General features: G+C 37.0%; 1 protein-coding gene across 1 annotated transcript in view; it reads left to right on the forward strand.

The window, feature by feature from the left end:
* csmd3b (CUB and Sushi multiple domains 3b) overlaps window positions 1-22,115 on the forward strand; it is a 355,638-nt gene that overhangs the window by 261,455 nt on the left and 72,068 nt on the right. The window contains exons 13-24 of the mRNA XM_017423975.2: window positions 2,196-2,378; window positions 2,613-2,939; window positions 5,251-5,445; window positions 7,227-7,365; window positions 7,802-7,989; window positions 8,366-8,554; window positions 14,748-14,864; window positions 15,194-15,409; window positions 17,047-17,235; window positions 20,203-20,303; window positions 20,570-20,638; window positions 20,799-20,955. Of these exons, the coding sequence (XP_017279464.1) occupies window positions 2,196-2,378; window positions 2,613-2,939; window positions 5,251-5,445; window positions 7,227-7,365; window positions 7,802-7,989; window positions 8,366-8,554; window positions 14,748-14,864; window positions 15,194-15,409; window positions 17,047-17,235; window positions 20,203-20,303; window positions 20,570-20,638; window positions 20,799-20,955 (2,070 nt within the window). The remainder of the gene's footprint in view (window positions 1-2,195; window positions 2,379-2,612; window positions 2,940-5,250; window positions 5,446-7,226; window positions 7,366-7,801; window positions 7,990-8,365; window positions 8,555-14,747; window positions 14,865-15,193; window positions 15,410-17,046; window positions 17,236-20,202; window positions 20,304-20,569; window positions 20,639-20,798; window positions 20,956-22,115) is intronic.

Consider the following 22,115-nt stretch of genomic DNA (forward strand, 5'->3'; position numbering starts at 1 on the left):
ATGCGTGATTGGGTTGTTTGTGAGATGTGTTGCTATCATGTGCAGCAGCGTGTGTGAAACAGGCAGGGGAAGTACAGGAATGCTCCAACAGTAAGCCTGTTTTCTCTGCGAAGCAATTTGTTCTCTATTCTTTCACTGTGTGTGTGTGTGTGTGCATGTGTGCATATATGTGTGTTAGGGCAGCCTGTGATTGGTTGAGTCCTGGTTTCTCATAAAGACAATGTCATGATGGAAATTAATGCAATACATCACAAACATGCACACAAGCTCACAGACACACAAGCGGTACATATACTAAAGTAAAATACACACAGAGCACACTTGTTCTTTTGCCACTTCTGTATATAATACTGAAAGCCGACGAGGAGAGCAGGCAAATAAAGGAGGAGAAGACTTGGGAAATGAAAGGTATATTTTCAGAAATCCTGCACCCAACATTTCAAACAGAATTATGGCGACAACAGCACTTTGAAGTGAAATCAAAGTGGTATCTGTATAAACTTGTGGTCATGCTGACTGTAAGAGAGGGGAAAAAAGGGAGTATTGAATATTTGCAGCTCAGTGGAAAGAAAAAGCAAAAAGAGAAATGCAATACTGGAGCTTATTGTCTGATTTCCTGTTTACCTTGCCTATGCTCCATCAAATTGTTTGCTCCATTTGGCTTACTCAAAATCATTAAATGTCTTCTTTTAGTGGCACATTTCCCTCATTAATATATTGTAAGACACTCCACATACTCTCCAAATCTTACTTTCATAGCATATTTTGGTGTTTTCATATGTGCTGCTCTTCAGTTTTCTATAAGTATAGCTAAGTTCGACTAGTTTGGCAAGGTTACAAGCACTATTTCTCCATTACATGTATTTACTTGTCCACATATGTGCCATGCTTTTTTTTTTAAAGATAATCCTATTTATATCAAAAATAGTCTTGGAGTCCGATTGGCAAGGGTCTCTAATTTGGAAGCCTGCACCATTAAAAACAAACTACTCCAATTCTGGTATTTAGTTGCACAGCTGATAATGTTAGCAGAGTCTCCCAAGTCCTGATTCACCACCAACCAGCTCACATTTCTAACTTGTTTGCCTCACCTAGCAACGCCTCCACCAAGCGAAAACACTTTGGTAATTTGCAGCTGCATATTCAAATGGCATTACAGAAAAGAGAGAGCAGTGATCCTAGTAAAATGTATTCCCGGGGCCAGAGTGGGCAATGTTGAAGGCTATTCAAAACTGCTGGCTTTGAATAAACATACAGAATGCGAACTTGCTTAGAGCTATGCGAACTGAGGAGTGAAGGCATTCAGGAAGTTTGCTTGACTCAGCAAACCGATGGTCAGTCATCTTCAAACAAAATCAGTTGGCAGTATATTGATGTTTAAAATGGATCATAAGCTTTTGTGACATTAAATAGTGTTTTCCAGCAGCAAAAGATGGCTGAAACTCTGAGGCCAACAGTATTTCATGGTGACATTTGCACAAATGTTCAGGCTCCGGTGTGCTGACTGGCTAATTTGTTCTAGCTGATATTACAGCTAAACTTTCAAAGGGATTTTTTTTTTAAGTACCAAACATGTTTTGATATGGTAAAAAGGAGAAACAAAAAATTCCTAATCTGCACATAATCACAGTTATTTAGTTGAAAAGTCTTGAGCAGTAATGGAAGCCTCATGTTTTAAGTAATCAGCTAAGCTTTGGGTTTTTATTTCTGCCACACTTACCATGCTGTTTTCAAGCTTTTTTTGATTTTGCAGGTGTACTTGTTGCATAGTCATGGTTTATCTCTCTCCAAGCTGTTTTCATTTGAACTTAGTCAGGACTACTAATATTTACACTCCACCATTCGTAGGCACTTTTCATAAAATGCTTCATTAAAATTGTTCAGGTTTTGTATTACTAAGTGATTTTACATAATCTGCCAACACTTTGTGGTGTACATTATGTGTTTGTTTATGCACATGGTGCTTGCTATTCTTTCTCAAGCCTGTTTTTAAACAAGTAAAAGGATTAAGTGTTTTTTATGTTTATTTTAGCATTACTTGATGTTTCTTTCAATTTAATAATTGAGGGAAGCAAAATATAGAAGTCCACCAGTTCATTGCAGGATTCTTATTTAAAAAAAAGAAGTCTTATTCATCCTGATCTCTTGGGTTCATGCAGTTGTTAACATCCTTGAATGAATCTGTGTCATTCCAGAAATAGACAAAGAGAGTTGCGGTGACCCTGGAACTCCTCTCTACGGAATAAGAGAGGGTGACAACTTCTCCAATGGGGGAATCCTGAGGTTCGAGTGCCAGTTTGGCTTTGAGCTGATTGGAGAAAAAACTATCTCCTGCCAAGACAATAACCAGTGGTCCGCAAACATCCCCATATGCATTTGTGAGTATTCAAATTATATGTGATTTTCAGAAATATACCAGAAAAACTTAGGATATCTGCACTGCCACGATGTTGATAACTTTCACTCTGACCTGTCACCATGGTGACAGTGCAGAGTTTATTATGGCCTGGGGCAGATGATGACCGATGATGCTGTGAAGATGAATATTTAACAGAAAATGTCTCTCTCTGTATGTGTTTCCCTCCCCCCTTTGTGATTTCTTCCTCCCACAGTCCCCTGCATGTCCAACTTCACAGCTCCCTCAGGAACCGTCCTCTCTCCAGATTACCCAGAAGGCTACGGGAACAACATGAATTGTGTCTGGCTTATCCAATCAGATCCAGGCTCAAGAATACACTTGGCATTTAATGACTTTGACCTTGAGGCGCCTTACGATTCTCTAACTGTGAAAGACGGTGAGACGAATGATGCTTCTGTCATTGGGAGGTTCTCTGGAGCTGAGAGTCCTTCCCATCTGACGTCCAACACCAACACGCTGAGGCTGGAGTTTCAGGCTGATCACTCCATGTCTGGAAGAGGATTTAATATCACATACAGTAGTGCGTATATTTTCTGTTTTATCTCTGACTCTGCATTTTTGCCTGTTTAAACTCTGATAACACTTTCATAGGTAAAAAAATAAGGTTCTTGTTTTTATAATTTTAGTAGAGACATTATTTTCTTTTAAAGTGACAACTTATATAACTACAAGGAACATAACTTCAACCAATATTTAATTTTCCTGTACTAAATGTGAAGGATTTTTTTTGGGAAACCATCTACAGGGCTTAAGCACTTGAATTGCTATTTTGTGAAACAAATGTCATTGTGCTGTCACAATAAAAAAACAAAACAGTCTTATGGTGAGTAAGAAATAGTCTTTCAGCTTCTTTAACTGCCAACAAAACTATCCTAAAGCACAGGTGAAATTATCCCCCCTCAAGTATTAAATGTTTAGCTGTTTTATTGTAGATAGAGACGCTCTCCTGATTTGCAAAACATTAAATCAGACAGGAGGCTGAACGAGCTCAAAGAATCTTTTTTTTTTCCCCTAAAAGCAACAAAGTAAGCTTTATTTGATTGAAGAGGTGTATGTTCCTGTAAACAAAACTTCAAACTAAAGCAAAGGAAGCAGCAAAAGAGCATTTGGAGAGAATATTTTCTTGTTATTGCTCTAACCAAAGCCATTTGAGAAAATATTTATTTTACTCTTCATTCATTCAAGAGACTCGGCTTTGCTTTTAAATTATGTTAGGGTAAAATTTTAGTTTCTGGGTGCCACAATGATGTGGTGTTTCTTCCCCTTATTGTTCTGGATTTGGTGCATGAAATATAAGGGATATTTTTCATCATTAATTGTTTAATGTTTTATATGTTAATCTCTCCACTAAAACCAAACTTAAAAAACAAGGGTCAAAATAGCATAAAAATGTGAAAGGTGGAGATCATTGTAATGTAATTTGACCCCATTTTTTTTTTTGAAGATTAGAAGCATCTAGAAACTGAAATGCATACCAGTAAGCATATCTTCATCAAAAATAAAATATATTTAAAACCATTTAAAGCCCACCTGCAGCAGCTCTGAACTTCCCTGTCGACCACATGCTCTCCCAGACCAAACCAAGAGCCCCTCCTTACTTTTACAAACTCAAATCCCGCAAAATCTCATAGGATTTCATGTTTGGTCCAAGAATGGTGAGCAGGATGACAAATACAAAGGGAGACATAACGTCAATTATTAAAATAGCTGGGTGGCCCCAAATAACCTGGGTTACAGTTAGATATTTTTTAGGTGACAAAATAATTTTGATATAAAGAAAAGTTATTTTATTCACTTGTGTTTATTTGTTAAGTTAATAAAAAACAGTTCAAACTGAGAAACACAAGACTGGTGAAGAATACTGGTTCAGTAAACAAGTAATTAAAAATCACTGCAGCCAGCCCAATTAGGAACGAACAGTAGTAAAGTAAAAAGCCCACGTTACAACACTACAAATGGTTAATTCAGAAAGAAATCAGTATAATGGAGAAAAATATTATTTAGATTTTTATTTAATTTGTTACACTTTTAAGTGGAAGATGTAAGTACAATTGAATAAGAAAAAAAAACAACCAAAACAAAACTCAGTATCACGTCTTTACACCAGAGTACCATCAGGGTACTTTAAAGACTTATTATTGATCTGTTTTCTGACACAGACTTAAACTCTCAGGCTTTTCATAAAAAACACATTAGTGTATGAAAAGTTGGAGTCCAACCACGCAATCCTGAAAAATGGGGAAATTACTAAAATGTGAACAGAGGAACGAAAGGCCAGATGGAGTTTAATATCTATATGAAAATTTTATCTACTTCAACAATCAGCAGCAGCTAAAAACCCCTCTGAGCTACATCTTAATACTTTAAAAATCAAATTAACTAAAGCCTACAAATCATGAAAATGGTTTAGCAAAATCTCAAGAGAGAAGTGCAAGCAAGAGCACCTAAAATCTCAAAAATCTCAGTCTTTCAGAGGAAGAATGAGTGATTTGTTTAAAGTTTGACTTTTGCATGCTGTTGTTTATTGCAGCATCAGAAATGATCAGCAAAGACAGAAAGAAATGGCGGAGATATAAAACAGACAAATTAAAAATGAAGTTTTATCCTTTCTTGTTTTGTGTTGAGCATTTAGTGATGTCAAGTTGTATCAATCTATATGGTTGGATTGTCAGAATTCATCAAAATAAAGGGTAACATCTTGGCTATGAAGTATAGTTTCCTTTTTCTGTAATATTTTCTGTGTATGTTTCTGCTATTTTAGGTAAAATTGGAGTAATTGTGTTTGTGTCTCCTTGCACTTTTTTTATTTGTTTGCTTTTCTTTTACCACAGCATTTGGCCATAACGAGTGCCCAGACCCTGGCATCCCCATTAATGCTCGCCGCTTTGGGGACAGCTTCCAGCTTGGCAGCTCTATCTCTGTGGTGTGTGAGGATGGTTTTATCAAAACCCAGGGAACTGAGACCATCACCTGTCAGCTAGAAAGAGGAAAAGTCATGTGGAGCGGGCCCATTCCTAAATGCGAAGGTAAATATTGACAGAATCGGTGCCTAAATTATTATCTAGGGACCATTATGCCATCCAAGATACCATCATTACACAGTACAAAGAGACAGAAAACTGAAGGAAATGATCCCGAGATGGCCAGTTCCCATAAAAAGACAGGGAAATGGCTATCTTAGATGGAAGAAAATGATTAACACTACCTGGCAAGTGCTGCCACAGGTATAGAAATAATTAAGACTGGGTGATTCTATCACAGCATTTGTTGATAGAACGGTTTAATGTTTAAGTTAATTATGCTCAAGGTCTTTTCAAAAGACCTTTTGTATCAGATGTGTGTCTGTAACTATTTAAGGACAACCTGCATACACATATTTAGGATTAACAAGCTTAAATTAATTGCTTTTGGAAAATTAAATAACCTTAAACAAGATTGCTTTTAAAAACAACAACAAAAGAATGATTGTTGACTAATATTGGCTTGTATTAAAAGTCAATTTATTGTTAATTTTCCCTTCTTTCATTAATAGATCTTGTAGGTAACAGAAGAATATTTATTATATTTATGATAATGACTTTATTGAGCTTATCACAACACTTTATATAAAGTACATTTAAATTTTATGCCACCATACATTAGAGTAGCTCATTGATATGTTTATGACACAGACATCTCGGCTGATTTACTATATCCATCCCTGTCACTCTAACACCTTTTCATTCATTGCTTTCAAGAACATTTTAATTATGATTAATAGGGTTTATGTCTTTAGTGTTTCCTAATCAGTCCAAAAAGAGTGTTGTGAAAAAATAGCAAATATCAGTATGATTTAACAGCCTGTTTTTTTTTTTAATATTTTCTTTAACCCAAAACTTTACCAAACCTGTGAGTTACTGTTTCTCGTATAGTGACAGATGTTTGTTAAAGGAGACTAAGTCAGAGCTCAAAGCAGAGGGAATGATGATTTTTTTATATGTCATAAAGCTTTAAACAGAACACCACATCAGTGCTGATTCTGCACCATGACTTCTTTGTGTGTGAATTTCCAACGGAAGCCATTTGGCATACTGCTCAGTTTTATTTTTACAAATATCTACATACTTGAAAATGGGCAAAACATGGTTACCTAAATCAGCTGTAGCAAGTTAAGTAACTGTAGTCATGATTGGCTCTTGCTGAGCTGTGAAATAGGACTGTCATATGTTGTGTTTGTACAGCAAACAAGAGTTATAGCAAGAGTTAAATGTTTTGACGAGGGGCTCAATGAAAATTATTCTTACCTGTTGTGCATAGCTCTGTGACCAACCTCAATGGATTTTCATTCTAGGCAAATTGACAAGCTAAAAAGTTTGTTCAAGCAGCGCCAGAACTAAAGCAGAGTTCTGCCATCTTAAAACCACTCCAGTCTCTCACGTGAATGCTGTCTTATAAACCTTTACATCGTCATCAATTTTACATTACAGGATTATTGACATAATTTTATGGGTATTTGCAGGTGCAAATGGCAGAAGTAGCAGGTAGCTGTAGCACTTCTGGTGCTGCCTTGGACACTTCCTGCAGGAATTTATCATGTAATATAATGTCTCTGCTAGAATAACAATGCAGTGTAAAATTGACAGTGATTAAAAAGGTTTATAAAATACCCTTCACATGACCAAAGTTATTTTAGGCCAGCACCAATCCACTTTTGTTAGCTCTTTAATCTGGGCAGACACATTCTGCATCAACTTCTACTTCACTTCTACTGCGTGTTCATTGTTTTCTTTGTCCTATAACCCTCCTTCTTTCACTTCTCCTCCTCCAGCTCCATGTGGAGGCCACTATTCAGCTCCAAGCGGAGTCATTTTATCTCCTGGGTGGCCCGGTTACTACAAAGATTCCCTCAGCTGTGAGTGGGTGATTGAATCCGAGCCAGGGCGTTCTATCAAAATTACATTTGACAGGTGGGCAAACATCATTTTTTACTTTTTTATGTTGTAAAGACCTTCAGAACTTTGAACAAGCAAATGTGAAAATTCATCAAAACTACCACCAGTTTTATCCAAGCAAATATTGATAGTACTTGAAGTATGAAAACTGATCAAGAATATGGTGAACCTTTTTACCTTTATAAGCCATATAAGTGAGGTTGGCAATTTTGTTGTTTATTTGTGATGAAGGCAGACATATGTTGTCTAATATAATGTTTTTTGAGCTTTGAAAAAGCAGTTGTAGACATAAAATACAACTCAAAATCTGAATAGAAATTTCAGTTTTATTTAGCTATTAAATATGTATAAAGACATTAAAAACAAAATGAGTTAATTTTATGAAATTTTTAAGTTTGTGTTATCGGTGTTGAAATCATGATCATTGGAAAAGTGTATTTTCTTCTACCAGGTTCCAGACAGAGTTGGGTTATGACTTTCTTGAGATCCATGATGGCCCAAACCTCCTTTCTCCTCTGATTGGCTCCTTCAACGGCACCCAGGTGCCCCAGTTCCTGTTCAGCAGCAGCAACTTCCTTTATCTGCTGTTCACCACCGATAACAGCCGCTCCAATGTCGGCTTTAAAATACTTTATGAAAGTAAGTTGGAAGCAAATCAACCATGCCTGAATGAGTTGATTGAGATTAAAGCTGTCTTTGTCGATCTTTTTGTAGTGTTAAAACATACGTGAGAACTCGGTGCATGCAGGCTGAAATGAAAATGTATTTTTGGAGATACTTTTCTCACAGTAGGATTTTGATTACACTCATAATAGGAAGGCATGGTGTGACAACATTGTGCTAATAGCCCACCCACAATCCAGTTTCACAGGCCAACTTTGTGTTGGGGTCATTACCTGCAGGAAAATAAACAACAATGATTGCACACTTGGGTGCCTTTTGTGAACAGTAAAACTGGGAGCTTTAGTTTGTTGAAATCAGCTAAATTCAGCTCCTTTTTACTGTTGTTTTTCAGGCGTTACAGTGGACAGCTACTCGTGCTTGGACCCCGGCATACCTGTCAACGGTATTCGTTATGGACAAGACTTTTCCATTGGATCCACGGTGTCCTTTGGTTGTGATTCAGGCTACAGACTCAGTCATGAAGAGCCGTTGGTCTGTGAAAAGAATCACTGGTGGAGCCATCCCTTACCTACTTGTGACGGTAAAAGTTTGCTAAGTGCTTCTTGGATAATATATTACATGATTTATAATATATAAGACCACAATATCAGGAGTTTAACAGTCTTATTCTGATTTCACTTTCACAACATTATGGTTGATTTTGGAGGAGTACTGATTTTATTTTCTGTTTACCTGTTTCTTGAGAATACACTGCCAAAGTCGACCTGATTAAAAGCTTAAAATAGATTGCTTCTCGCACTAGCATTTATACTATTATACACAAGTACCTGAATCTGATCTGTTAAAATATCTCATCTTAAGCTTTTAAGAAACACAAAAATCCTGCCTCGCATTTCGTCCAATTGAGAAACAATTACGGCATTTCAAAAGCTGCACACCTCACAGGAAGGTGTGCTCTTTCCTCACACCTTCTGAGCTCCCAGAACAGCTATCTGTAAGCAGAAAACTGTCCCTGCCAGGCAAAATTTCTACTCAAATACGGTCTTGCGTATGTTCAATCCTGCCTTCATGCGTGCAACTGCTCAACACGCTCGCCTGTCAAGTTAACTTCTGAGACTTTGAAAGCAGGAAACTTCTCTAGTTATTTTACTGAATAAAGTCCTGTTTCAACACACAACTCCAGAAGTTCCATTAGACTCTGTAATGTAGCTGTTGACCTTCACTAGTAGCAGAAAAAGTAGTATTGTAACTGTTTTGGTGTTAAGATAAACAAGAGACATTTAACTAATTTCTGTTTTCACATCAAAAAATATGATTGACTTTTAATTTAGGAAGCTGTCAAACTAACTGGACTCAGCAGTGGTTTTCACTGCCGAACTCTCACAAGTCTACCTGACAGGCAAATGTGCATCAAACAGCAGGAATGGTCAAAAAAGTCATATTCTTGGACATTTGGAACATTAACAGAAGTTGTAACTGGAAGGGAAACGGCATCCCTGTAGGCGTCCAGTGCCATCTTTAAATCCCGCCCCCTCCATGTAAACAAACAGGCGTTTGCTCTTATTAATAAAAAAATACACACACATCTCAAATATTATTATTTAGTTTTAGGTGCTGACTTGTTAATTTATGTAGTTCTTACCTTTCTGCTGTATGTTCAAATATGTTTTTTTTCTAATACATTTAGCTGTAATTAGTTATTTTATGCTTAAAAGAAAGGTCATGTGACATTACTACGGCACATACTCTGGTTACAAAAATCCAAAATGGCAGCACCTGTAAAACAGTTCCTGCTGGCTTCAGTTCCAAATGACAAGTGCAGACGAGGACATTTAGTCTTGCTTTGTAATATACTGTATGTTGATGGTTTTGAATACATGTTTTCTTGCAATTCTTTTCCTAAATACTGTTCCAGTCCTAGGGCTTGTCAAGCAGAAATGCTGCCTTGGAAGGATTGATTTTATTTTTATTTTTTACTAGCAGACATGGCAGTAAAAATAAAAAAACATCTATGCTTAAATTTATATGACCGGTAAGCATCTGGTTGTCATGTGTGCCTTTTGAGACTAATCAAACTCCACAGATACCTTTTACTGACAAACAATGAGGTGGTTGCAGTAAAACAGAGGCGCAGAATGCTGTGTTGAGCCATTTTCTTGCATTAATGTTTGCTTATTTTAATTAAAAAAAGAGCATTAAAATATTCTCTTTTAAAGATGATTAGAAAGACCAAAAAAATCACAAAGAAACTGAAAGAAAATGAGTGGAAAAGATCCGAAGAAAATAATCTTCCATTTATATACTGGAAGAGGAGTCACACATTCTGAAACAAAACCACTGGTTGAAGGACATTCACACACACAAACAGGGACAATTTGGAGTTAAAGCTGTGGTTGCTGATATGCAATGATTTTAGGAAAATGGGATAGTGTTTTATAGTTAAATACCATGTGTGTGTACCCTCTGTGTGTAGCTGTGCACTTCATTCACATGTGTGCTTGTGATGCCTTCATCCATGTGCGTCCTGTCACCTCCTCTCTCGTGTGAGCCAAGAACACAGAAGGAAGGTTTGAGGTAAGGTTGACGAGAGCCTGTTGTTGGCTGTCACCTCTCCTCTCCTCTCTCTCAAATCAGGAGCTGGGGGGCACGCGAGAGGGTGAGGGGAGGAGAGAAACCTGTCTTTCTCCTCGCTGTCTCTCTCATTTCCAATCACAGTGGTGCAGGAAAGGTGGGAGGAAAAGACAGATGCGTCACCGCTGCATCACTTTTGTGGCAGCGGGCTATGTGTGGCTTGTTGGCTCATTCGCTTGTGAATCTGAATCTTCTGAATCTTTCAGCTCCGGGGACTGGAAGTAGTTTTTCTCTGAGGAGGCATTCAGAACTCATAAACATCAAGCATGCTGTCAGGAATTTACATATCTCGTGTTATTAATCTTGGTTTGCAATAAAGATGCACCTATGGAAATATTTGGTCTGTTTTTTTCAAGAGTGCAGGGAAATGGAAACTCTGATTATTGACAGCTAGTATTTATTCAAGAGATCACCATGCAACAATTTTTTAGGACCAATATTTGCAAGGATGAAAGGAAGCTCCATTTCTACATTTGATGAGTTATGTGATAAAAATTAAAAGAGAAAATTTTAAGATTATTATAGTGACCAAACAGAATACTCAGTTTGACTTTCCTGATTTGAATAAATCAGATCTTTTGAAGTGGTGTTATATTGGGAAAAATATGGACAGCTAATATCTCACCTGTTTTAGATAGTCATATAATTCACCTTACACTTTAATTCTAGCAAAAGTATTATGGCTCTGCAACAGAAATGTTGCAGCTAACTATTGCAATTTGCAATTGCAAAATAAAATAAAAAAAACAAACAAAGATTTCAAAGCAGTCCACTTTGGTTCTGGCCTGTTCGATCTAGTCCTTACCTCATTATTCTGGTCAGAATGGATCAGTATGAAAATTGTATTTCTTTCAACTGAGGCTGTTTGATGAGCTATCTACAACAGGTAAGATATTAATTGTTCATAACCTTTTGAAAGAATCCCCTGTCAAAGATCTGAACTATCACTGTTAGCTGGATACCATCCAAAATAAATCATTTACAATTTTTTTAAAAATTAAATCAGTTGATTAATTGGTTGAAATTTGTAAAGTCCTTAATGAACTCATTCAACCAAACTTCATTAAGATACAGAAAATTAAAGAGGAACTGAATAGATAAAGGTGAGAGGGAGGAAAAGGCCAAAAACAAGAGGAGATTGAATGTAATAATGAAGAGGGAGACAGAAAGTGACAAAAGACAGGGGGAGTAACGCAGCATTTCAACATTCACAATAAAGAGATTCTTTGCAGAAAACACTTAATTATTAATAATGCTCTGTGTGCGTCTGTGTGTTCGTGCCTGCTATGTATTTGTTTGGTTTGGGAATGTTCTCACGTTTCACTCCTCAGTCTGCAGATACTGCTAAAACCACATTGGTTGGGTAATCCGATAACTTGTTGTGGTTTGAGCACATTTTCACTCACTTAGTGACCTGTTGTGGTGCTTGTAGCAGCAGTCAGCAAAACAAGCCAGCTGCATAAATTTTAATCTTGGTTTCAGTTGCTAGGGTTGGTGGTTTTACACATCTGGTCTGACCTTGCCGATGCACTTTCCTGGTGATGTTCTGGCATTTTACTGGCTCATTGTAAAGCAAATCAACAACCTACCACCAAACCTCTATAGCAACCCAACCAGAGGGATCGAGAATGAAGCACCTTGCAACATACAGTGTGCACGTATTAAAATGCATAGATAGACTTAACGGAATTTCCCAAGCTTTTCGGACAGGATATCTGTGGAGGTGCAGCCTTCCACCTGCATATTAATGTTCTTACACTCAAAGCTTTGAGGTTCATCTTGAGACCAGAGTGTGGTTAAAAATATCTTCAATATAACCTCATGGAAACATTTAGACTGAGTCAGTGTTTTAAAGGCCACCATTTTGAATACCTAAAATAAAAAGGTACAAAAGACTCAATAGTTGTTGTGCATTGTTGTGGAAAGCGAGTTTGAAAGTTATTTTGACCTTGTTTTCTTGGTATTACTTGTTAATATCTCAGTTTTTGTTTGGGTTTGTTTTTTTCCTCAAAGCAAGGTCTTTGCAAATAGGTTGAAATCTTGGCAGTAACAGAAAATACACTTGTTGTCCAGATGGCCACTTTTTATGTAACAAGAATCTTTGCATTTTAAGTAGTAACTCCTATTGTGAGTTTCTCACACATTCCGCTGCATATATTAACAAGTACACTGCATATATTAGATTCCTCTCTTTTTTTATTTCTTTCTTATGATCTCAACTTGGCTTATTTTATGCAGAGCCTGTTGTTGTGGGTTAAGACTGAAAGAAATTAATTTTGACCATTTAGTCAGCATTGGACTAAATCAAGAGATACAAAGCTAGACATTGTTGTAAATCACAATAATATCAAGAGATTAATTAGCAACACGAAAGCTCAAGTTTTATTACAAGCAAACTGATTATGCATTATGTGTCAGTGTTTGCATGCATATTTGTTTTTAGTGGTTTATTGAAGGCTACTGTGATCTTTATCTTCATTTTTCCAGGCTTCAAGCTATGAGTTTGTAGCTGGGGGATGCTGTTTCAGACCCATGAAGGTCAACAATGGAAGCTTTTGAAGATGTTAGCATACATGCAACTATGTCTTGTCTCTTGGTGTGATGGCAATGTTAGCCTTTCATAGGTGTTGATTGACAGGTCATTGATCCAACCATTTTCACAGAATTTCTTTTCAACGTGGCTGTCTCCTTTTATAGTAAGTTCCCTTCAGCAAGATCGTGACCCTTGCTTCAAAACAATAGCGTCCTAAAACAGTTTCAATAAATGGACCTTCCAAAACTTGTTGGATGAACTATACATCTTATCTGGTCTGGGAGCTAAATAGAATCCACAAGGAGGAACTCGAGAGTGTCACTAAGAAGAGAAAGGTTTCTAGATTTCCCTCCTGGACCTATTACCTTTGTTGCCCAAACTTGGATAAGCTTGGATGGATGGATGGATGGATGGATGGATGGATGGATGGATGGATGGATGGATGGATGGATGGACGGAGGGACGGAGGGACGGACAGATGGATGGATGTCACAGTGTAACAAACAGTTGATTGAGGCAAAAAAACTAGTGTCTCTCTGCTGTTGTTATGCAGAAAACTGTTTTGTTTTGGTTTTTGGGGTTTTTTGTTTTTTTTTGGTTTGCTTGTGTAATATTCCTTTTTAGCATTACTGTAGTGATGGCTATTTAACCTGGGATCCATGCAGCTCACAAGGTGTAATGCAATAATGCATATTCACACTTTTCACTATAGTGTGTTGTATTCACTAAGATGACTTATGAGATGCCTATTGTAAACAGAAAGATACTGCCATCATAGCTGATCCCACAGAGAGGAAGAAAGAATCATCTATTTGTTTTTGCCTTCTTCAGGCACTCTGAGCCAGTTTTTACTAAAGTTTTTTTCTTCCAAAATGTAAATTATCTGCAACAGAGACTTGTGACCTGGGTTATCTCTAGGTAAATTATACAAACATTTCTAAAATATCAACTAAACGAGCAAAATGACAATAAACAACAACCTTTGTACATTGGTTATTTATTTATGACCAATGTTTTTATCCCTTGTATCACAAAAATATGCTATAATCAATCATTTTAAAATGAAAATTACTTCTAAATATTATCTTGAGATTTCCCACTTAGTGTTTCACAATCCACATCTCCCATCTCAACTTAATCCACTGCTTTAAATTATGTTGAAAACAAACAGCAATAAACCGTTTATAAGTATGTGACAGATTTGATCTCATTCAGGTCATTATATTTCTGCAGAACAGTGGAAAAATATTGAACATATTGAGTTTTAAAGATCTTGTAACAATTTTTCATCCTAGCCTAATGTGTTAAAAGACACCAGCTTTGCAGCTTTCAGTGCACGCAATGCTTTTAACCCACAACTCTTAGATGATGTCTGTCTTCGTGACTCTTTATCCGTCTCTGGCTCGCTCTCCCCTGCTTGCATCATTTGTGAGTGGGAATACTTGTGTGTAAGACTCAAAGAGGTGGTATTAAAGGTCCACAGGGAAACATTATCTGTTTTAGCAATCAACAATCTGATGCTAACCTTCTCTTTGCCTCTGTCCCCTGTCTCTGCTCATCTCTCTCCCTGCACTCCTCTCTCCCACTCTGTCTCTCTCAATCTATTCAGCTCTGTGCGGCGGGGATGTTAGGGGTCCCTGGGGAACCATCCTCAGTCCCGGCTATCCAGACAGCTACCCTTCATCTCTCAACTGTACCTGGACTGTTGAAGTCAGCCATGGGAAAGGCAAGGGACACTCACAGATCCACACTCCTTAATAGACAGCGACAGACTGGGAGACAGAACCCTGTGACACAGCAGGCGCAGTGGTTCAGTAACTCCTGCACCTCAACCCTCAAGCTTGCACGTCATGAAGCTTTTTTTTTATCAAGTTTTCATTCCACAGTCTTCAGTAAAGCTTTGTTGCATGATGTGACTTTAACATTGTTTGCAGCTTTTGGTTTAAGATTATTGTCTGCACTTTCATATTAGGTCAACTTATTTCTACAAATGAAAATTTGATGTGCAATATGTAGATTTATTCCGTTATCCGTTTGTGTCTGCACCTCAAACAGGAGTCCAGTTTCAGTTCAACTCCTTTCATCTTGAGGACCAACACGACTACCTCTTGGTTACCGAGAACGGGAGTTTCCAGCAACCACTGGCTCGCCTGACCGGCAATGAGTTGCCTAGCAACATCAATGCTGGTCTCTATGGCAACTTCAAAGCCCAGCTACGATTCATCTCTGACTTTTCCATCTCATACGAGGGCTTCAACATAACTTTTTCCGGTATTTTGCTTCAATTTGTCTTAGTTTAATTGCAACACTATCCCCTGACATAATCATATTTCCATAACCAGCCAGTTATGGAAGACTTGTATTAACTCAAACGAAATTATAGCTTTTCTAAGAAATCAAATAACTTTTCTACGACAGCAGACGGTATAGTCTCTTAAAACGAGCAGATGCCATTTATGTCGCTTCTCGGTACTGTGTATTTTTTAATTACCATGGATCTTCACATTTATTTACAGGCATTAATGATGGACAGGTAACAACCGTAAAAAGATTTTATTTTATTTTACAAATGAATTATAATTAACAAGTCCTGAAATGATAAGAGACTACTAATCCCGATAAAGAAGGTCACTAATGTATGTGGATTTCTAAAGTTTCTAAATGGATCTCTGCTAAGAAATAACAATTATTCACAGAATCTAACAAAAATGTGAAATTCTCAGTTTTATATGGTTTCATATGATTTAAAATTTTACTTTCTCATGAGCTACTTTTCCACCATGTTTTTAAAAGAAAAGCAGAGTTAAGAGAAGAAAGGTTAAGGCTCTGTCTGCTTCATAAAAAAAAAAAATCATCTGCCTGATTACCCTTTCAGTGCTTTCTCACTCCTGAATACAAGAGTACTTGAATCTTGAATCTGAGTCTGCAGCGAAGAAAGTTTTACTGCCTCCCAGATGGCATAAGCTGATACTCAGAATGTAAAACATGGGAGGTGTCACAAGAGATTTGATTTGAGCCCACAGAAAAAAAAAGTAAATGAAACAAATCTCCTGATGTATTTTGCTAAGCACAAACTCTGCAGGCTGAACTGAGGTTACTCAGCATACACTTACAAGTTGTTAGCTCACTGTTTACATTTGTACATAAGTCGTGAAGCCCATAATATAATTTATTTATTAGATTACTTTGTCATAAGTTTTTAAACGGGTGTACCCACAGTTACCAAGTCAGATCACCAATGTCAACCTTTTTATCTTTTTTACACATTGGAACTTGGAAGTCACGTGAAGATCAACTGGCAAATTTCAGAACAAAAAGAGACACTTAATGGAGAGTTAATACAAGTTAATTGTAGTTATTCACAGTAAAGGTGGAATAGGTAGAGAAGAGCAAAGTAAGTTAGGATTGCTATAGTCTTGTCTATTGCTATAGACATGATTCTTCATAAGATTCCTAATGGTGGAGATATCTCCATGATCTGATTACAATTACTAGCTCGTTTCACCAGCATGGAATCAGGAAAAGAAAAAAGAAAACAATCTGGTCCATAGGGATTGCAGGACCAAGCAGCATTAATGAGTGGAATGAAGTGGACATAAATACTTAATTTATGCAGCTGTATGCAGCCCCATAGTAACTCTGCAATGCACACATTAGTGCTTGAACTGAAATTGAATGGTTTATGATGCTGATCTTAGTTTTGCCTTTAAAACAATATTTGATTCTTGACTAAAATAAACATTGCATCTATGTGAAATATGGTTAATAAATGGATATCAGCTTATATATACTACTATTTTCCAGGTAAATGCTTTTAATTGACCAGCCTGTTAGTACTAAACTCTTTGTGTGGATTTTTTTTCTACTCATTTGATTTTACTGTATTTTGTAAATCTGTTTTTCAATAGAATATACTTTGGAGCCATGTGAGGACCCCGGGATGCCTCGATTCGGCAGGAGAAATGGCTACAGTTTTGGAGTTGGGGACACTTTGTCCTTTTCCTGCAATATGGGATACCGGCTGGAGGGGGCACCAGAGCTGATCTGTCTGGGAGGGGGGCGGAGAATGTGGAGTGCTCCTTTACCTCGATGTGTTGGTCAGTATGGCAAGCCAATTTATCATGTAATAGTTAGACAGGCTCTAGAAAGCACATATTCAAAATTTTATTTTCTCAAAATGAATATTTCCGCTATTCAGGAGGCTTTTAGCTTCAAAAATCTACAAATAAATTATTTCAAATTCTTCCTGTTTAAAGTTTAAATTGTGAATATTTAAAATATTTTTTTTAGTTTGTGAAACTTGGAAGTTTGTGTGAGTAAGAAGTGACATTGCAGTGGGATGTAGTCTGTTCACCTGGGCACCACAAGCTAGAGAAAAGAGTTGCCCAATAGTGTATGAAGTTTTACTTTGAGTTGTAAATTTGTGTTCTGACCTGTACTGAATATTTTGTGATCAGTATATTTCTTTACAAAAGAAGAAACCAACAAGGTATGGATTTAGCGGTAAAAGTGAAAGAACAGGATTACCAGGTGGTGAAAGTATTGGTAGACATTTCAGCTTAAAGCTTTTACTCACATAAATACAGTACATACATAACTTTATGCTATTATTCCAAATTAATAGAAAAAAAACAATATGTATAAAAGGAATACATGAGCACAAAAATGTTTGGTTTTCATAGAAGGTTCATGTTGGGTTTCACTGAGTGTGCTGACAGTTCTCTGGTAGATTCTTCTTTGCTGCTTGAGAATTGCTGCCTCATGCTCCTTTATAGCCTGCATAAGTTTAATGCAAAGGATGAGTACCAATGTTCCTGTAACCTGGAGGTAAATAAGAAATACATGAAGTGGGATTTGACTTGGGAGCGCATTTGGAAATAAAGTAGAATCAGTATTTTTTTGCTTCTTCGCTGTCTCTTAAGGTGTGAGGTTTTCACATGAAAATATGTCAACAAATACAGAAACAGAAAGCGAGTGCTATGCAGACCCCACAGTGATCAAGATTTGATTTGGGAACATTTTATTTGATAGCTTTGCCCAATAATTGAAGGGTCAGTCTGTACATCAATGTGACACAAATGATAAATCATAAAATAGACTGGTTTATATAACTGCTTTGTAGTGTTATGCACTTTTTTATTTAGTTTCCTAAACACTCTACTGTCCTTTGATTATTTTGCATTTGGACTTTTTTTTTTTAATTCTTTTTAAACCTTTTAATTATCAGCCTTTTAAAAAAACATCGACTTGCAGCCCCTAAGTTCACACCAAAGAATTTTCTTCAAGATGGTACCGCTCCTGACATGCACAAAATGTTCTGCTTGTAGTTCAGACTTTTTTTAGCCCTTATTGTGAACCCCACAAAATGCATTCCCAAAAAGTTTCACAGTGGGTCCTAGATAAAATATGCACAGCTGCCTTGCACTTTGCCTCTTTCTGACCAATCAGCAGACCAATCACAGCAGAGTGGGCCTTTTTGAAAGAGATGCTCAAAAGGCAGGACCTAATAGTATAGCACATTATGACTAAAGAAGAAAAATAATACAGTGAAGATATTAAAATCTAAACCTGCACTACTTGATCTCAGATTAAAATCACGAGCCTGTGAACTAAATTGGGTAGTTTAACTCGTGTACTTTGCAGGATTCAGCTGTTGCTAAGGCGACCTGTATTTCTTGCTTTAAATGGGTCTATGTTTTATTCCTTGTTTTCATAAAATATTGTGCGGAAATAGGTTGAACAAACATCTAAGAGGTCTTTGTTTTCTTTAAATAAAATATTGTCTTTTCCCATTTTCGAACACCGTCTCAGAGTTTGCTAATAGAAATGAGAGCAAATCAAGAGGGACAGGAAAAAGGCTAGAAGAGAAAAAGAACAAGGGGGAAACCGGTGTAGGAAACTCCACAAAAAGCAGAAGAGGAAGGATGATTGAAATAGAGGCTGGTGAAGGAGGCACTATTGATATAAAGTGGGAGAGAGGGAGAAAGCGCAAGAGTGGGGGAATTAAAGAGGAAAAAGGGAGAGGGTGGAGAGGTAATTTTCTAAATGGAAACTATAGCGGGGTGATTTATCGATGATATGACAGCTGTAATATGACTATTACACAAGTATGGACACAGAAAAGGGGGAGAGTGGGAAGGAAAGAGATTGAGAAAGAGAGGATAAGGACATGCATTCTGGAGATAGAGGGCAGGTGTGAAAAGTGCAGAGAGTGAGTATGTTTAAGCAAATACTTTGTGAATTTGCACCACTTCAGCAGAAGTGGAGAGCTGTTTTGGCTGTGCAAAAAGATGATTGAATTGCTCTCATTCATACAAACATACCAGTGTTTATTCTTTTACTGTATAAAATAAAATGACCCATCAACAAGCGAAAGTTTTTTTAAAAATGATTTCCTCTCCACTGGAAGCCTATCTTATCAGTCGGCAAATACTTTGTTCAAAAGGACTCTGATGTTTTTAAAGAGCCCTAATGCCATAGTTCAGATTATTTGAAGTGGGGTTTTGTGGAAAAATTAGGAAAATAAATATTGTACTGGCTCAGATAGCTGTTTGAATGACCTCAGTTTGGAGAGGTACAGATTTGTTCTGAATGGACTGACAAGTTAATGACTAGCTAAGCAGGGCTGAATATAAAGTGGATTGGTGCCATCTCAGCTCTAATTTCAAAAGATTTTAAGAAATATATGCAAGTTCAACTTTATGAACCTATACGCCACTGTCTATTTCACATTCCGTGGCACATTTACAAATAAGTCAATGGTTATTTGCCAGCGCAACTAGCAGCAGCAGGAGCTAGGTGTAGCAACTCTGGTGGAATGTGCACTGAAGAATATCAAATTTCATTGTGTAATGTGAGTTGTTCAAAGCATTTTCCACATAATCCCACCTCAAAAGATCTGATGCTATCAGTTGGGTCACACCCCAGATTTCCTTTTTTAAATTAAATATTAGGTGGTCACTTGTTTTCAAAACCAAAGCCTTTTTATTGTTGCCCCATCATATCATTTGAATTTTTAACATGGTATGTTTTCTTCTAATTTTATATTCTCTCTTTGCCCTCAGCTGAGTGCGGTTCTTCAGTCATAAATAATGAAGGGATACTACTCTCTCCGAACTACCCAATGAACTATGATAACAACCACGAGTGTATCTACAGTATCCAGGTAGGACCTTTTTGGTAACTGTTGAAAGTGTTTTTTTATTGAATAAAATATTGGTTTGTAAGTTTCATCAATCAGATGGAGCAGAAGACACTCTCAGTTGTCCTTGTGGGAGAATTGGAATATTTTGGAATATTATCAAGTTTTACTGAATTTAATAGCTATTTATAAATTATGCTGAAAATTGATAGCATTAACAAAGAACTTGGAGTGCTCAGGGTCCGCGATCCTGGTTTGTAAATTTAATCTGTATTCAATGTTGACTCCAGGTGCAAGCTGGGAAAGGCATCAACATCTCGGCTAGAACCTTTCATCTCGCCCAGGGCGATATTCTCAAGGTAAGCACACTCACATACATACCATTTCTGTGCCATCTGTCTTACCTGATGTTTGTTTCTCCTACCAATCATAAGTTGAAAAAAAAAATCAGTTTATTGTTGGGTTTTTTTTTCCTTATACCTTGTGTATCATGAGAGCATCATACTGTTGTTATTACAGATTTATGATGGCAAAGACAACACAGCCCAGGTGCTTGGAGCATTTACCGGGTCATCTATGTTGGGGCTCACTCTGATTTCCACATCAAACCACCTCTGGTTGGAGTTTTACAGCGATGCAGAAGATACTGGAGAAGGATTCAAACTAGTCTACTCAAGTAAGTTTGTCACAATATTTCCTTTTTATCTTTATTTTTTTTTCTTTTTCTGTTAATCACCATTAAAAATAAATCTGAATCTTTAAGCCTGTACATTGTTTCCAAGACAAAAAATATTGTACCTTGTTTGTTTAGGTCCAAATTAGGCCTGCACAATGCTAAAGCAGTATTGCTATCACAATATCTGTACTGCAAAGGACTATACTCTGTATACTGATAATATAGCTATTCAATCTAGTGGACTCTCACTGCCATTGATGCCCACAATCCATGTAGATGATTATGACTAAGATGTTGACATACACAAAAAGTCTTCTTCTGTGTTGACTGAAAAACAAAAGAACACATTGCCAATTTTTCTACTAACATGCAGTCCTGGCCCAAACACATAAATCTGAAAGCATACACAATGTATTTGATTTTATTCTGATAAACGTAAGCTATCCACAACTTACATCATATGTATCTATTTATTGCATGGCGTCATGTCCGAAAAAATGTGCATAAACCATGTGATTTAAACAGAGGCTTGAGTATCACACTCCAAGTTGTACCGATAGTGTAGGGACTGTCGTGCCAAGGAACTGCTTGATTGTTTTGTTTTAGCTCACAGCACAGAGTGTTTTATTCCCATGAAATAAATTGCAGTATGCTGAAGTTTCACACACTTAACACAATGTGCTAAACATAACTCAGAATGCGCAGCCTATTAAACCAAATGATAAGAATTCATCACATTCGGTTAACAAAGCTTTCAGAGAGCCTTGATATCTGTTTAGGTTGACGTAGCACGCCTATGTTTGACAGCGTTCTCTTTGATGCTCAGTTCAAATTATAAACTGCCTAAATTGACTGTTGCATGACTGCATAGCATGGTTTTCATAACTCCTTGGGGTTGTCTTGGCTTTGTGCTGAGTGAACTGAGTGTAATACCACTTCCTTTTCTCCTCGTTTTTTATACTTTTGCTGAGGTATTTTAGTTAAACAAAAACAAACAAACAAAAGAAACGAAGGACATCAGCTTTAAGAGCACTGCAGCAATGTTTTGTCTGGTGGTGTGTGTTTCTATTCTACAATGTGTTTATAGTTAAGTTTGATATAAGAGGATATAAGATGTAATTCAGTATAGCCCTCAAGATGAATTTGAATGAATAATTCAT

This window comes from Kryptolebias marmoratus, linkage group LG5 (genome assembly GCF_001649575.2).
Source record: "Kryptolebias marmoratus isolate JLee-2015 linkage group LG5, ASM164957v2, whole genome shotgun sequence".
NCBI classification, from domain to species: Eukaryota; Metazoa; Chordata; class Actinopteri; order Cyprinodontiformes; family Rivulidae; genus Kryptolebias; species Kryptolebias marmoratus.